Here is a 16,530-nt window from a genome sequence, read left to right on the forward strand (position 1 = left end):
TTCCGCACTCGTGTCAAAATTTGCGTTTGGATTTCTTTCACCTCTTGCTGCGCCTCGTTGGCCATTTTGTTCTCCTTCTGGTTTGCCGGAGTGCCTGTCTCAAGGTGTGGCTGTAGTATTCCTTGGATGCTGCTAAACAGATTCTTATCTTTTTCCTCTATCTTCTTCGCCATTTTCTCCATTTTCCTGCGCTCTCGCTCTTCTTTCTTCTCCTTTTTCTTCTTCTGTATTTCTTGCTTTTTCATCAACAGAAGCAGTTTTTCTCTCTGATCATCAGACTCCAATGAATTAAATGTGATCTTCGCCTCTACATCGTCAACTTTCCCTTTCTCGTTCTGAAACTCATCTTGCATCGCCCTTGTCACTTCTCTTTAGAAATTCTTCATCCACATCACACCCAACGCAACCCCTTATCCTCCACATCCAACAGCAGGTGACAGAGATATCGTTAATGCACCTTTCACTCCAATCCCTATACACATATCTTTGGTGTTCACAATCAACTCCCTCCTTCCAACACCTCTCCATCCGCCGTCCATTCGCTTCCCTCTCGTGAGGTGTATCGTTTCAAAGGCGCCTCTTCCTGAAGTATATTGCTTAGGCTGTGGAGAAGGCGATGGCGTTGGAGAGGTATTTGCTGTTGTGTTCTGTTGTTGTGGTTGTTGCTGATGTTTTTGCTGAGCTTGCGATGAAAGAGGCTCTGGCTTTGGCTCATCAAAATGCATTTCGTCTTTTTTGTTGTTTTGAAAAGATTCTTTTGTTTTTGAATTCTTTTCTGTTTTTTTATTGTCTTTCTTAGGAAGATCTTCAACACTTTCTTGAGCTTCGTTATTTTCTATTCCTTTCTTTTTCATGGAAATGCTTTGTTTTATTTCAGTATCATTCTCATCATCGTAGTATGCTCCTTCTTTTTCACTGACATCGCTTTCTAAGCTGTCAGTTGATTCGTCATCTGATAGAACTCCCCCAACATTCACCACATTCTCATAGCTCATCAGCTTCAGAATACTCTCATCGTCTGCATTGTCCTCTTCATACAGCCATCCATCCCCTGAGCTTATGCCCCACCAATCGTCGTCGTCAAACTCTTCTTCTCTTCTTCGGAACGCTATCAGAATCTCCCGCAGCCTCTTCTCTCGAATGTCGTCTTCTTCGTCTTCGTCTATTCCCGTCAAGTTGCAAACTTTGGCTTTCTTCTTATTCTTCATTTTGTTATTATTATTTTTGGATTTTGATAAATGTTTTATTTTCTTTCCTTTTGAAACAACTGATTTGGGATTGTTCATTGAATCCTCCAAAATCACTTCTTCGTTTTCGTCGTTGTTCGAATCATCATCATCTTCTTCTTCTTCCTCATCTTTCGTGCTATCTTCATCGCCTTCAACTTCTTCCTTGTTTCCATTTCCATTTCTAAAGTTCGTTGCTTCTTTCTCTTCTTTCTCATCTTCTTTGCCATCCCCCTCACTTTTAGTAGCATGCACACTCATTCCAGGTCTTTTAATCGATTCATCAATCGGCGTCGGAGTAAGCAGCAGGTTTGGTCTGACCATTAAAAGCACTTCATTCACAACAGAATCACGCTGAAGCTCAAGCGCCTGGTAATACCTTCGCATCAGCCTCTGTTTCTCTCTCTGTTTGTGTCTCTTCTCTCTTCGCTCTTCTTCATCACTGATGATGGAGCTGTCGGAAAGGCATTCACTTTCTTCATTTTATATAGTTTTCTGCAAATAATCTCTTCAAACTTGCAAAAAACTGTCGTTTTCTCAATTTTAATTTCGTTTTCGTTTTCATCATCATTGTTATTTTCATCATTTGCAGATTTCAATGCCTTCCTCATCTTAATCAGTTTTCTTATTCTTCTCTCCTCTCTTCTCTCGTTCCTTGCTTCTCTCTCTCTTTCCTTCGCTCTCTCTCTTTCTCTCTTCCTCTTCTCCAGATTCTCCGTATACCGCTCCACCATCCGAAACTCTGCAAACAGCGGCAGCGCCTCAAATACATCGGGAGGGAGAACAAAATATTGTCTTTTCCTTCTTCTTCCGAACTGCTGCCTCATCCTCCTCATCTGCTGCTCTTCGCTTGTCAGAAATATGTTTCTAGAAGAGCGAAGCAACGAGGAAGAAGAAGAAGAGGAGGAAGAAGAGGAAGAGGAAGAAGAACGTGAAGCGCCTGAAGCAGCAGCCACTTGCGCACAGCGGTTGAGGTAGCGTCGGCGGAGGAGAGGATGCATAGCTCTTATGCGGCGAGCCATAGCAATTTCAGAACGATGAGGTGGTTTTGGATGGAGAGAGAGGTCGGTTGCTGTTGGAGAAGGAGTAGGAAGAGGAAGAGGAGGAAGAGGAAGAGGAGGAGGAGGAGGAGGAGAAGAAGATGACTGAGGAAGAGAAAGAAAAGATTCATTGGGCAATGAAGAAGGAGATGTTCCTCTTCCTGTGCCGATGCCAGCAATTGAATGAGTCAAAAAGGTTTGTGTTGAATTTTGATTGCTTTTTCACTGTCTTTCTCTTTGAGGCACATAAGATGAATTCTGAAGGGTTGCTTCTTGTGGCGGAAGGATCACAGGAAGCAGCGACGCGGCGCATGTTTTCTTTTGAAGTCTTCAATGATTTTATCTATTTCCGCTTTTTCGGCTCTTTCTTGTGTAGAATTCACTTCTGACTGTTCGGAAGAAGAAGAAGAAGAAGATGATGATGATGAGGAAGAAGAAGAAGAAGAAGAAGAAACATTTCAAGATTCCATTCCATTTCCATTCACAGAATTCTCTTCTTTCGATTAGCTGCCTCTAATCATCTTGCTTTTTTCATCAGTATCCTCAGAGACATTTATTGTCCACTCTCCCTCTTGCTCCACATCACACAATTCTCTGATCCTCCCTATCTTCCCATCAACAAAGTTCAACGACAAAAGCTGGCTGTACAAGTTCCTCCCTGCCGAAACAGCAGAATGTGACATCTGTAGCGCCATCGGAAGAAAATACGTGTTTCGCCCCGCAGCTTTCAAGACAATCGTTGTCAGATAAGTCAACAGCTCAAGCACATCATAACATCAGCTGGTGATGTTTGCAACCAGCGCATGCACACTTTTAGAGTTGAATTGTGCATCACACTAACTTCTGCACAGCTCCCTCTGCCTCTCCTCCACCGCCTCCTGCACTCCAAATGCCCTGATCGTCGCCGCCACTTCCACACACTGCTTGAAGAAACTCCCTGATTCGCTTCGGGCAGAAACCAACGAACGGTCAATGCGGCGCTTGGCGATGGACGTTGGATGGCTGATCAGCACCATCGCACTCGTTTTCAGCACAACAGGTAACAGAAGCGCCGGCATTGTTGAGTGGATTGCCACCAGCGCAAAGGACAGTTTCGCGAGGGAGGAGGCGGTGACAGTGAAGGAATGGAGTGCGCTGTAGCTGATAGGGTTCGCACCATTCAGTTTTCTGAACAACATGCTTGCGTGTGTTGCGTCGAAGAAGCTCATCTTTGCGTGGAAAAGATTTGTGCACATGTCTGTCTTGATAGCATGGCAGACTGCTGCTGAAAGTGGTTGCTCAGCAGACGCACAGGAATCTTGCTGAATGAGGAGAAGAGACTCGTTGCGATGTAGAGGAAGAACAAGAAGCCTGACGAAAGATTGAAGCGATTCAGAAAGGAGAACAGAAACATTTGCTTCTTTTGCTTCTTCTGCTTTTTATGTCTGAAGGCGTTTTTCTGAGGTGGATGTTTTGATGTTCCCACTCTGGAATTACCATTATTTTTGGTACTTATTTCTTGAGATGATGATGATGATGATGATTTCATTGAATCATTCAATGAAGATTCATTCAATGTTTTGTTCAAAATTAATTGTTCTTTTCTTCTCATACTCCCCTCTCTTTTCTCCTCCAAGTCCATTGAGTGTCCTGTTCATCTGCTCCATCTGTGCATCCTTCGCAGTCCACGTGTTGAGCACAGCGCTCTTTCCATTCTGAGCAACGTTGCTCAGTACAATCGCCAGCAGCGCCAAGAACAGCAGGAAAAACGATGCATGCTTGAAATACCACAAAACAGAAGAAAGAGAGACAGAATCAGCCTCCATGTTGATGGACTCCTTCAGACGCCACAGTTCAGAGAGAGAAGGAGAAGGAGAGGAGGAAGAGGAAGAGGAAGAGAAGGAGGAAGAGGAAGAAGAGGATGGAGAAGGAGAAGATGGAGAAGGAGAAAGAAAAATAGGAGTTTGAATGGAAGGAGAAGAAGAAGAAGAAGATAAATGTGAATGTGAAGGTGAAATGGGTGAAATGCATGGAGATGGTGAAGTGTTTGAATGAGTTAAGTTGAATGGAGAAGAAGATGATGGAGAAGAAATGTCATTTGCATCTTCAATCTTCTTTTAACAATTGTTTTCAAAATTATCTCCCAATGTTTCCCTTTCTCTTTCTCCTCAATTCTTCTCCTCTTCTCTTTCTCCTCTTCCTTTTCTTCCTTCCTTATCCTCCTTCACCATCACCCCCATCTCCTTAACAATCCCCGCAAACTCCTCTGCCTTGCCTATCTTTCTGATCCTTCCGTCCTCTTCCATCGCAATGGCTGTGTCAAACTAAGGCAGACATTTCGTGTGGTGTGTTGCCAACAAGACAGTCTTCCCTTTCAGCAGCTGGCTGATGCATTTGATGACCAGTGCTTGTCCTACATGAGCATCGACACTCGCCAAAATGTCATCCAACAGAAACACCTCTGCCGATGAAGAGACAATCTGAGTGAGTTCTGTCCTCATATCCCTCCATCTTCAGACAGGTTGAATCCTCTTTCGCGCACTTTTTCTTCGTCTTCGCCTGGAAGAATGGCTTAAATCTTGTTCCAAACAGCATGACCGAATGAAAATGGAGAAGTGGAAGAGGATGGTGGATTCAATGGTGACGTTGAAGATGAAGCGAATCTGAACGGGAAAGAGGGAGGAACAGACATGTGATGCATATTAGAAGGAGAAGAAAAAAATCAAAGAACAGAAAATTATTAAAAAATAATAAAAAATAATAGAAAATCATTTATTTTCATTTTTATTCTTTCTAACTTACACACCTGAGGCACATAAGCCATCTTCCCCTTCAAATATCCTTTCCCTTCCAAACAGATAGTCTCTCCCAGAATAGGCATTAGCAGCGCCGACTTGACGCAACCAACTGGGAAGAAGAGGTTAATGGGTGAATGCCTTGGGAGAGAATGACTGAGAGAGAGTGAGAGAGAGGAAGATGCTGTGGATGGAAAGAAGAAAAGGAAGATAAAGGGGATGAGGACTGATGATCGGGATTTGTCTTCTTTTCCACAAATACCTTCTTTTCCATCTTTTTCTCGTATTCCTTCACTTTCACTCTCGCTGATTGTTGGCTTCTCGAATTCTGAAAAGTTGCTATTTGCATGTTTTCTCTCCTTTTTGATGGCAATTTCATTGCGACTCTATGCAAACAATGCATTTGACAGGCTAATCACAACATCATCATTTCAATCATTTTGTTTTTCTTTTTTGTTTTTCTTTTTCTTCTTTCTTCTTTCAACTTTTTCATCTTCTCCTTCTTTGAATTCTTCACCTTCTTCTCCTTTAGATCTCTCAACAGAATCCTCTGGTTGAGCCAACATCTTCATTCTGTTTATATCGCTTCTCTCCATCCAGACGCTATTAAAGCGATTCTCTGAGCGATTCAACGATTATTTGATGGAAAGAAACAAGACAAACACTTTCAAATGAAAATGCTGTCAGAAGCTCTGACCAACAATCACGATGAGTGTGAATGCCTTCACAAGCGACTGAAGACTGTTGTGGATGGAACTGATGAGAAGCCGCAAGAAGAAACAGTTTTTGAGTGAAGTTTCATAAAAGTTTGAAAAAAAACCAATAAAAAATAAAAAGAAAAGAAAGAAAAAGAAAAAGAAATAAAAGATAAAAATATGCATCAAAAAATGATGTAATACTCTTTTTTCAATAAGTTCGTCTTCTCTCCTCTCTGTTTGAAGAAGTTTGTTTTTCATCATTTCTTCCCAGCTATTTATTTTTATTAAAAGTCAAAAGAATATCTATGAAACACCAAAAGAGAAATAAAAAAGAGAGAGTATGGAAAAGTGAAAATGTGAAATAATCATTGCAAAAAAGTTTGAGTAATTTTCAATGATTTCAATCTTTCTTTCTTTCTCATTTTAAAGAAAAATGTATATATTTTTCATTAAATAAAATTGCACACATTATTTGCTCAACATTTTAATTGTTGTCTGATCTGTTTAGACAAATTCATTCCTATATCGCTCGAATTGTTTCGAGGTTTGCTTCAAAATCCGCCCCGAAATCGGTGAATCAATGATTGCCATCAAAACGATCCAAGGTGATGAATTTTCCAAAAAAACGTAACAATTGTCTTCATAGAAAAATACTTCCCAAGCAGTCACACCACCGAACGATTTAAATGTTGAAATGAACTCAAAAATTCGGTTGCAATTTGATTCAGCATATTGCCATAATCTCCCTTTGTCTTCTCAAATATTTTTTTCATCTTCTCTCAGCTTCAAAGCCTTTTGGAATGTTATCTCTTTCATTGCACGATTAATTATGATGTCCATTATTGTCATGAAATTGTCCCAAATGTATCCAGCTGCTAAACTCCCGAACATCAAAAAATGTGGAGAAATGAATGAATGATCCCTTTCATCAATACTCCTTCAGCCTGAACACCCACTCAAGGGAGGAATTTATTTTAAAAGTATCTTGATCACTTATGATTTCAATGATCACGAAAAATCGAAACATCCAAGGAAACCAGCAAACACTTTAAAATGATAGAAATAATCATTTCGTTGAAGCAAAGATTCTGGATAACTCTTAATGCGAGTGACAAAATTGAAATGTAATTGTTTCAATTAAGATTTGAAGAGAAGTTGGAATGCATATTATAAACTGCCATATTGCTGCTTTTTTGTCTCTTCTTTGTTTTGTTCTTCAAAACTATTTGTTGCTGTTTCTTCATGCTGCTCGGAATATTAAAATGGAAATTATTTTTTAAAAAATTAATGCCAAATATGTGGAATATTTTCCAATGTGTTCAAAATTTCAATCGTAAGTCCATCCATTTCAATTAAATAAATTATTGTTGGTTCGATCAGAAAGAAAAAAATTCTTTCATTTTTGACTTGATAAAGACTTTCTCGTTGACTTCTTTGTGAATTATTTTTTAGCACTTATTTTTCCTAAGCAAAAGAATTGGGTTTGGCCTTAATCTTTGTTTTGTCAACAATCATCAATATTTGTTGTTTTTGTTATTTTATTTTTTATTTGAAGTTTTGTTGAATATTGATCATTTGTAATATATACAGAATGGAAATACGCAATGAAGGCAAATCCAATGATGATGTTCAGAAGCTATCATGTGTTGAGAAATTTTCAAGTTTGCGTCAATTGCGTATTTTCAAAGATTTCATGTTTTATGATTTTTGATGATCGTGGAAGAATTGTTTGCTCAGTTGGAGCATTGTAATGAAACTGAACAGAAGCAGAAAATCCTTGAAATGAATGAAATAATTGATGGAGTGAATAATGAAGAATTTGACTCAATTTTCACAAAAGAACTATTCAACAAAATCGACAAAATGATTGAAGAAAAGAAAATAACAATAAAAAATGCAATTTATCTGATGAAACATGCCGGATATAACAAAGTTCTTTTGAACTTTGAGTGTTATGGCTTTTATAATTCTTTGTTGAGCAAAAAATTTGAGAAAATGCTTGTTGATAAAGATAAGAAAACAAAAGAAAAGAATGAAAAACTTCGTACTGATCTATGTGAATGCTGTCTTTTTCTCAACTGCGTATTTTCATATGAACTGGTATCAATTTGCGTGCCTTGCCTTCTGAAAGTGGCTACAAACAAAGATGAAAGAAAAGAAACTCAAAAAGATGTGGAAATAGCTTTGCTGGCTTTGAGCCAAATTGGATATTGCGTATGTTCACTTCTATTTCATTTTTGAAGTTATTTATTTGTTTTTCTTGTTTTTCATTAGGAAATTGAACAAAAACTGTATTTGAAGGAAATCAAAGAAATTATCGAATATCATCAGGAACACCGCAACCTCACTCGACTTGCTTATCGATCAGCTTGGGAATTTTCAATGATCCGATTATTCCGAGACAGAAGCCTGGGGCAAGTAATTGTGAATGAGCTGCATTTTGGAAGAGAAGCAAGAAGAGAAATCGAAGAGCTGACAAGATGTAATGGTTGGAAGAAGAAACCTGAGGAAATGAGCAAAGAAGAAGCGAATGAAGTGCTAGTGATTCGGAGATGGATCCAAACATTGAATTCTTATTTTTGCAATTATCATTTGTATAATGAAGAATTTGATAAGATTTTTAGCTGCATTTCCTGTGTATTTCGAGCAGCGAAGGATAATCACAAAGGAATTAGCGATTTGTGCATTTATTCCTTGAGAAATGCAACAGAAAGAGGAGTTGTGAAAGTTGATGTCTTGTTGAAAAGTGGTGCTGCTGATGCTGTTTTGGATGGGGTACAGCGACCAACGTTGAGCGAAGGTGTGGCATGTGAATGCTTATGGTTCTTTTTGAATATTCCAAGAAGACTGAAAGAAGAGGAGGAGGATGAAAGGGAAGAAGCAAAAAGAAAGGCAACAAAAAAAGAGTTTTTGGAAAAGATGGAAGAAGAAGGGTACGAAGATATCATCACGAGCTTTTATGAAACATTTGATTTTCTTGGGAAAAAAAATCATGTTTATTTATCGATAAACATTTATGATTATTTTGTGAATGTTTAAGGAAATGAAATGTTTCGATTTTTTTGTTTAGGATTCAAAAGTTGTTCTTCTTTCTTTTTTCATCATTTCGCAAAATTACAAAAAAAAAGATTGAAGAATTTTTATTAATGTTTTTATCGCCATTTTCAAATAATAAATATTCACAAAATCCATTTTTTCCCCCCCATCAATAATGGTCATTGAATGAATATCAGTCTTCAATCTTCTTCAAATAGATTCATTTTTTCATGAAAATTCAATTGTTCAGTTATTTCCTCTTGAAGCATCTGGTTAACTCTGATTTTTCTCTTTCTCATCGCATTCTCGAAGAATTCGAGAAGGAAAAGGAAAAGAATGAAATGAAAATTCTTAAGAAGAATGTGAATGTATTAAAGAAGAAATGTTTGCTGAATAATCAAGCGATCAACTTTATGAGTACAATAATTTGCAGAAAGCATGGATGAAAAAGAAGCCAATCCAATGCTCCAATTCAGAATGGGAATGGCAGAGCAAGCCATTCAGAATTAATTGCTCTTCGCGTTCTTCTCATTTTTGTTCAGTTTTTCATTTGGGGGAAAATACGGACTTTCAAGCTTTTTTTGCACAATGCAAAGAAAAATTACTTCGTTCATAATTGTATTTCACATTCTTAGATTTTGAAAATCTTTGATTTTCATATCAATGAACAGGCATCATTGTAATCGAAACACAAAGTTTTGTGACATTTCACGAATGTCAAAAAATGAATATATTTTCAACATGTTTTTGGAAAAAAAAATCAATGAAAAGTGCATAGTTTTTCAATGAAAATGCCTGAAGTGAAATATTTTGCCCCATATATCTTTTTTTATTTTTCTTATGTTAATAAATACGCAGTGAGACAGGTTTGCTCCGAGATAATGAGTATTAATTTAAAGTGTGGGCAGTTTGAGTGAAAAACTTTGCCCTCTCCCAAATGAAGTGGAAAAAAGGGCGAGAAAAATACAAAACAATAGCATAAAAAGTTATATATAAAATAATGCATTTTCCGCTTCACTTCCCCTCCGACTTCGCCTTTTCGCCTTGGTCACGAAGACCAGAGGGCAGGGAATGTTGCCACTCGGAGCTCTCTCCTGCAGGCCGTGCAGGGATTTTGAAGGCGAATGTTCAAAACGGAGCAGAAAGAAAAACCACTCTCGCTTTAGCAAGGCGTGGTGAAGAAAACTGCATGTGATATGCTCTGCCTCCCGCTCTTCTGCTGCATCAGCAGAGCAAATCCACTTATCACACGCTGCACATTAAAATATCAATTCTTCTCTCAACAACATGTTCAACAACAATTTAAGGAGTGGGTTTATGCCTTAAACTGTTTCTTCGTTCCACTTCGATCTGTCCAGGTTCTATGTGCACACTCATCTCATCGGGCGGTTGATCTTTCTCTCTCCTCTGCTATCTCGCCCTTTTTTCTATTCATCTCCCCCCACACTTCTAGCTCCCCCTCGCACCACTCCGCCTATTGTCTCTCCATCCACATTCCTATTATCTCGGAGCAAACCCTGTCTCACTGCGTTTTTATTAATTCGCAAAGAAGCGAATCTGCGAACGCAGGGAGCAGGTTTTCTCCTCAATAATGAGTCTCGAAATCCCTTTTATCTCCGTATGTGTGATCAAAAACCCCTTTCCTAACACGCTCAAGTGCGGAGGATGAGTTGAGAGCGTGCGGGTGATGGTGCGGCACTCCTGCTCTTCACCCTCTCTCTCTTGTGATATCTTTGAGGCGACATTGGTCTGGCCTCTGTATCTTCAGTGTCATTCCCCACCTGACCTATGCTTTTCACGATACACTTCTTCAGATCTTTGCCTCTCTTCTTCGGTGGAATTGTGTCCCTCACTCTAGTCAGCTCACAGATATTATTGGGAATAATGGAGGGTGTCCTCTGACTGCCTGGTCGTCGGGATGCTGAGTTTCGTGACTTAGCCGTTTCACCTCTGTTTTCTTCTCCACTCGGCAGTTTCTTTCCACCTCTTGATCGCTTTCTCGTAAGCTTCTTCCCTATCTCAGATCCCGCTTTTGGTAATTCCTCAGTGCAATCTTTCGAATCAACTTCTGCTATCTCCAGCGTCCCCTCCTTCAATTCTCCACTCTTATCTGGCTTGTTATCTTCTCCCATCTGGTGTGCTTGTCCGCCGATTGTCTGCAGGATCCATTTTGTGCCTCGTTCCTGCGACACGGTTTTGTATTCCTGGGCCGCTCTTGAACCCGGCTCCCATCTCGCATAAGCATTGATCGCCTTCCAGTCCGTTCCTTCTTGTCTTGCTCAGTGTGTAATCGCTGCATGTCTTGTAGAGAACACGGTAAATGTGTCGGGTATTCCGTTCTCTCTCAGAATAGCTGTTAGCTCTTCCAAAATTTTCTGCAAGTTAGCAGATCTCCTCCCTTCTATGTCCAACCACGCATGATCATTCTGAAAAGTTGTCTTTATGAACTCCATCCAACATTGGAGCGCCCCCACTGCATCGATACGTGGATTGTGGTGTTCATTAATAATAACCTTAACCGTCTCTCCCCCTGATGTTTTGATTCGTGCTTGTGTCTGTTCAATATTATCTTTTAATATCGTTGTCTCACTTCTCATTCTCTCCATCTTTGCTGGCCTTAAAGCTCCAAATATTATAGTGAGGATGAGAGCTCTCCTCTGGAGCGTTCGTATATCCTTTGTGTCGTAAGTGGTCTCAGCCCATATGGTGATTATTGTCAAGTCCCACCTTGTCTTGTACCATTTGACCTTTCTCGGCTTCTCAACCACATAAGTCTTAATAAATATCTCAATGTCTTTCCCTTCAATCTTAATCTCTCTGAATGGTTTTATAGAATCCAGCACTTTCCCAACTGTCTGATAAATCACTCCAATTGAAAGGTACGTATTCTAGAGAGTTTCAGTGAACTCTTCCATAATCCATTTAGCGTCTCTGGATGTGAGGGGGTCAGTGTCATCCATTCTTTCTCTATCCAAAAATTGCTTGAATCTTCGCAGCGCTCTCCACGTATCCCTTTCACTCTTTTGATTTTTAAGAATTGCTGCTGCTATGTCCTTCGCTCCCACATATACTCCCCATGTTAAGAAGAGGTCTTTTCCTGGAGTATTTTCCTTTCCAGTTTAACGCTTATGACCTCTCCTGGGAATAACTTCCAGCCTTCCCTTATCATCTTCGTTCCTGGTGTCATGCACTCCTGAAAGGTCCCCAGGGTCTTTGTCAAATGCCCAGGCTGCAGTAGCGGGGTCCAGGTCTGCCCCCGCCAGGCTGGCAGAATCAGAATCGTCAGATTCCTCTGAGCTTCGTTCATCTTCTCTTTCATCACTCGTCCAATGTTTCTCAGGAACGGGTGGACTAGGACTATGTCGTCTTCTGGTGTTCCTTTCTCTCTCTTCCTTCTCATGGAGGATAGTCTCCAAGTACTTCCGCAGGGCACCGGCGCAATCTGTTCTGAAATTGTATCTAGTGTTCTCGGTGCGATTGTCTGTAATATCTCTGCGATTTTCTCCCCACTCTTAACATAGTCCGGCTTTTTCGCCATCCGACTGAGTGCATCTTCTTCCGTGTTCTGTTCTCCCGGGAGGTGTTCCGTCTGTATAGAAATGTCCAGGCTGTTCAATATCTTCTCTAATGCTCTCAGTGTTGGAATGAGCAACGTGGCTCCTTTTTTCTTCTGTATCGTCCATCTCGTGGACATGTTGTCTGTCTTCAGACGAATATGATCTATCTTCTGTTGTTGCAGCCATGCTCCCTTTCTCTCTTGTTTCCTCAACACTGCTCTGGACTCCTTCTCGTTTATCGCTAACGCACTCTCCTGGAGGGTCCAACTTCCGTGGACATATATCTTCTCCTCTTTGTTCTCCCTCGGTATTGTCAATACTGCACCCAAACCCAGCTCTGACGCATCCGTTGTCAGCTCTGCTGGTCTGTTCCTTCTCTTCAGACTCCTTGGTCTGTTTTCTTGTAGTATCTTTCTTCAGTGTGTTAATTCTCCCAGTATCATTGGGTTGACTATCACGATTCCCTTCCAGCCTCCACGGGCTATTGCATGCCTCAGCACGTATTGCATGCGCTTCATCCACAAGCTCGCTGGTGGGTGTTGTAACCTCACAAAATTCAACCTCCCGAGGAGTGCTGCTAAGTCCCTCGTCTTTTGTCTCCTTCTTTCCTTTGCCAGCGCTATCCAAATTCGCACATCCTCCAGGAGCAGCTCTCTCTTTCTCTCCTGGAGTGTCACTTCCATCTTCTCTTAGTTCCACAGCCATCCCAAAAACTCAACGCTCCTTGCGGGTTCTAGCTTCAGCTTCTCCTCCGACAGTATCCAGCCCAGATTTCTCAGGAACTGGGCTATCTCCTGTGAGATCGATCTCAAGGCATCCCTGTCTGGATGCATAAGGAGAATATCGTCCAGATATATCACCAGCTTTACCTTCCAATGTTCTCTGATATATGACGCTACCCGTCTCATTATCTTCGTGAATACTCTGGGCGCGTCCTTTGCTCCAAATGGCATCCCCACGTAAGCGTAGCATTGACTTTGAAAGCTGAAGCACATATAGGGACTAAATTGCTCGTCCACCTTGACATGCTGATATGCACTCGATATGTCCATAGTTGTCATCCAGTCGTTCTCCTCCAGGAGTTCCACCACTGTCTCCTGGGAATCCATCTTTAAATGCTTTCCCCTGCACTATTTCGTTAAGAGCTCTGCAATCTAGTATCTTTCTCCACTATTCGTTCTTCTTTCTGACCATGAATGTCGGGTTGAACAACTTCACCTCCGACTCCTGTATGGGCTTCACCACTCCGTCCTTCAATTCCAACTCCAAGAGGGATAAATAATTGTTCGTCATCTCCTTCATCCCTCGAAATTCCTGTTTGAGTTTTCTTTCCTCGAGTGAGATTGGGGACTGAGGACTTCTCCATCGAGCTCTTATACAATGGCTCACTAATTTGTCTCCCCCAATCTTCTTCCACTCGCTCAGCCTGTTCAATAGTCTTCCAGGAAGTGGCTCCTTCAGTGGCCCAATCGCTGCAGTCCTCATATCTTTTGGCGTCTTGAAGCCATGCTGAATCTGTGTACTCTCTTCTCCTTCGAGAGTATCTGCAATAGTTCTCCTCGAGTTCTCCTCCCGAGCACTCCCAATTGGTGAATTTGTCACAGTCCCAGAAGCTCTCCCAACAACCATCTCGTTCCTCATCTCGTTCATCTGTCTCGTTACTCGGGGATATGCGGAGTCTTCCTCTGTGTTCTCTCTCCCTGTTCCCATTTCGTGGTCTCTCGAGATTTCTATATCTATCCTCTTCTCTCAATCGAATGAGCTCAGTGCCTCTTCGTTGTTCTCGCAAACTCTCACGGGTTCCGTTCTTGTAACTATCTGTCGATTGAATAAAACTCCCCGTTGCATTGTCACTCCCTCGGAATTCAATAGCATTCCGTTTCCGATCTTTTGCAACAATGCACGACTCCCCTCCCCGTCAATTTAAATAGGTCCATTGGCTCGTTCCAATAGCTGTTCCCCCTTGAGTCCTTGGGAGATCCGGTGGCAATGGTCCCGTAATAGGGACTGGCCTTCCAGTGATGGTTGGGACGAACTGTGCCAGAAACTGGAGCGTTCTCTTCTTTCCTTTGAAGTCTGCGAATCTCCTTCAGCATCCCCTTTTCTTGAGCTGTCTGTATACAAATCCTTGGGTGCTCCTTCCCGAACTGTATCTTCTCGGGAGTCCCCCTCTGGATGTTGTGGGCCCGAAACCTGTTGTGGAGTCGGGAGATGCACAGTATCCTGCTGCATCTCCCTCTGCTTGAAAAAAGCTTTTGCTCTCTTCCGACTTTTTTTGATTCTCTGGCACTTCCTTCGCCATTCCTCCTTCAAAAAAGCCTTTCGCGCTCTCCCAACCCGATTAGTGTTTTCCTTTCAGTAGGTTTATTCTGCTGATACAGTCTGCAATAAGCGCATAGGCGCAAAACAGTCCTCTCAGTCGTTCTTTCTCCTCTTCCATGATGTGCGCCTTCCATAATTCCTTCACCGTGAGGGCTTCGATCGCTTTCGCTGCTTCAAAGCCCGAGTCAAGGGCAGGCTGGAGGAGTTCGATTGCTCTACTCGCTTCAGGTGAATCTCTTCTCCTCTTTGTTGTGATGGATGTTCTGGCAAGCGCATTCCAATTTGTGTCTGTGTGTCCTGTAAAAAAAAAATCATTCTCACTCTCTGGGATAAATGTATTCAATATGTCATCATTCATTCTTTTCGAGCCAGCTTTGCAAAACTCAATAAACTTCCTCAACTCGCTCGCTTGTCTCCAGGGTGTCAACACATTTCTGGGAAAAATTCTGGTTTATTCTTCTGTTTTTTCCTTTTCTTCCTGCACTTCTTGTTCTTCCGAATCCCAGTCGCTATCCTCTTCATATTCCCGTCTCCTCGTGCGGCTAACTGAACGACGCAATCTCTCACGCTTTCCTTGTTTCCCTCTTGCGATCAGATCACTAAAATTTGCATCCGACTCCGACTCGCTCGATCTCGACTGGGATCTCTTCCTTTGTCATTCTCTCTTTTCCTTTTTCATTGGCAACATTCCCGAAGCTCCGGACTGCATTGGCCATGTCTGGCTCCTAGCGAATTCTTCCATCATGTCTTCAACTCTCCTTATTCTCTGCATTAAATTAAAATTTGTTCCCTCGCCGTCTCTGTTTGATAGTCTAACAGGTTCTTATTCCATTTCACTTGCGGACAATGATGTTCTGGAAAAAGTGAGTATTATCGAAGTTTGATCTAAAACCACCCACACTTTAAATTAACACTCATTATCGAGGAGCAAACCTGATCCTTGCGTTTGTTGGTTCGCTTTATTGCGAATCTTCCTGTTCTTTTCTCTTGATTCCTTTCTACTCTTTTTCTTGCATTTGGAAACTTGATTCATTCATTTCATCTCAAAATGAAACACTTCAAAATCCATTCTTCCAAATCCGCTTTTTTATTAAGCCCAACATAAATGCAATGAATTCAAAAAAACATAATACCTTTCATTTTGGCTTGCTGAGAATGAATTGAAAAGACAAAGCAAATGAATTCACAGCTTTGATGCAAACAGTTGATGTGTTAAATGGAAAAGACTTCTTTTGCCTTATCTCCTTCATTTTCAAACTTTTCCGTTTTCACAATCATTCAGAATGCAGAAAAAGAAGAAGAAGAAGAAACAGAAAAAACTGTGATGTTCATATTATTTGGTGAACAAGCTTCAGTGAAAATAAGAATAAGAAATATTTTATAATCCTTTTGAAAAAAAAGTTGAAAAATCTCTTTTCTTTCTCTCCTTCTTCTACCTCTCCTTCTCCTTCTTCATCGTTCTTTCCTGTTTGAGAAAATCAAGTTGATGATATAGTTCGATAGAAAGCTTAGCTACGGATTGATATTCCGTGAATTATAAACAGAGGAACAAGAAAAATTCAATTTTTATTATGAAATGAAGCAGATGTGGAGCTGATGGGCTTTGCATGGGGAAAGGATTATAATTTGGAAGGCAAAAAAATTAGTTCTTTAAAGATGATTCGTTTCAAAATATTAAATGTTTGTTTTTTCACAAATTTTTTATTTCTATTTATTGTTGTTTAATTTTTTTCACGAAATTTGTATTTTTGCAAGTACGATCGTAATAAATCTTTCAAAAACCCTGGAATTTTTCAAAAACCCGGACTATCTCATAAAATTCATATTTTTCAACAACTTTAAAAAATAAAATTATGATAATTCACATAATTATTTAT

General features: G+C 40.6%; 7 protein-coding genes across 7 annotated transcripts; 1 reads left to right on the top strand and 6 right to left on the bottom strand.

The window, feature by feature from the left end:
• Nucleotides 1-410: 410 nt before the first annotated feature.
• Nucleotides 411-4,071, bottom strand: MONOS_14367 (uncharacterized protein; the record flags this gene model as incomplete). The annotated part of the gene is made up of 5 exons (XM_067867164.1): nt 411-952; nt 1,010-1,680; nt 1,743-2,427; nt 3,108-3,616; nt 3,860-4,071. 5 exons carry the CDS (start codon nt 4,069-4,071, stop codon nt 411-413), a joined length of 2,619 nt encoding a protein of 872 aa, XP_067726800.1.
• A 3,045-nt stretch (nt 4,072-7,116) lies between these two features.
• MONOS_17611 (uncharacterized protein) lies at nt 7,117-8,881 on the top strand. Its single transcript, XM_067870547.1, has 4 exons — nt 7,117-7,219; nt 7,294-7,399; nt 7,462-7,952; nt 8,013-8,881. Exons 2-4 carry the CDS (start codon nt 7,330-7,332, stop codon nt 8,775-8,777), a joined length of 1,326 nt encoding a protein of 441 aa, XP_067726801.1. The 5' UTR covers nt 7,117-7,219; nt 7,294-7,329; the 3' UTR covers nt 8,778-8,881.
• A 1,545-nt stretch (nt 8,882-10,426) lies between these two features.
• MONOS_14368 (uncharacterized protein) lies at nt 10,427-10,906 on the bottom strand (the record flags this gene model as incomplete). The annotated part of the gene is made up of 1 exon (XM_067867165.1): nt 10,427-10,906. One exon carries the CDS (start codon nt 10,904-10,906, stop codon nt 10,427-10,429), a length of 480 nt encoding a protein of 159 aa, XP_067726802.1.
• A 147-nt stretch (nt 10,907-11,053) lies between these two features.
• Nucleotides 11,054-11,371, bottom strand: MONOS_14369 (uncharacterized protein; the record flags this gene model as incomplete). Its single annotated transcript, XM_067867166.1, has 1 exon — nt 11,054-11,371. One exon carries the CDS (start codon nt 11,369-11,371, stop codon nt 11,054-11,056), a length of 318 nt encoding a protein of 105 aa, XP_067726803.1.
• A 482-nt stretch (nt 11,372-11,853) lies between these two features.
• On the bottom strand, nt 11,854-12,174 carry MONOS_14370 (uncharacterized protein; the record flags this gene model as incomplete). Its single annotated transcript, XM_067867168.1, has 1 exon — nt 11,854-12,174. One exon carries the CDS (start codon nt 12,172-12,174, stop codon nt 11,854-11,856), a length of 321 nt encoding a protein of 106 aa, XP_067726804.1.
• A 112-nt stretch (nt 12,175-12,286) lies between these two features.
• Nucleotides 12,287-13,036, bottom strand: MONOS_14371 (uncharacterized protein; the record flags this gene model as incomplete). The annotated part of the gene is made up of 1 exon (XM_067867169.1): nt 12,287-13,036. The coding sequence occupies one exon, from the start codon at nt 13,034-13,036 to the stop codon at nt 12,287-12,289; it is 750 nt and encodes a 249-aa protein (XP_067726805.1).
• A 465-nt stretch (nt 13,037-13,501) lies between these two features.
• MONOS_14372 (uncharacterized protein) lies at nt 13,502-14,041 on the bottom strand (the record flags this gene model as incomplete). Its single annotated transcript, XM_067867170.1, has 1 exon — nt 13,502-14,041. One exon carries the CDS (start codon nt 14,039-14,041, stop codon nt 13,502-13,504), a length of 540 nt encoding a protein of 179 aa, XP_067726806.1.
• Nucleotides 14,042-16,530: the final 2,489 nt, after the last annotated feature.

The sequence above is a fragment of the Monocercomonoides exilis genome, assembly GCF_001643675.1.
Source record: "Monocercomonoides exilis strain PA203 chromosome Unknown scaffold24-1337568, whole genome shotgun sequence".
Taxonomy (NCBI): Eukaryota; Preaxostyla; order Oxymonadida; family Polymastigidae; genus Monocercomonoides; species Monocercomonoides exilis.

Coding starts and splice junctions, on each gene's coding strand:
- MONOS_17611 (XM_067870547.1), top strand. CDS start 7,330: ATGGAAATACGCAATGAAGGCAAATCCAATGATGATGTTCAGAAGCTA. Junction 7,400..7,461: donor ATGTGTTGAGAAATTTTCAA/GTTTGCGTCAAT, acceptor TGATCGTGGAAG/AATTGTTTGCTCAGTTGGAG. Junction 7,953..8,012: donor TGAGCCAAATTGGATATTGC/GTATGTTCACTT, acceptor GTTTTTCATTAG/GAAATTGAACAAAAACTGTA.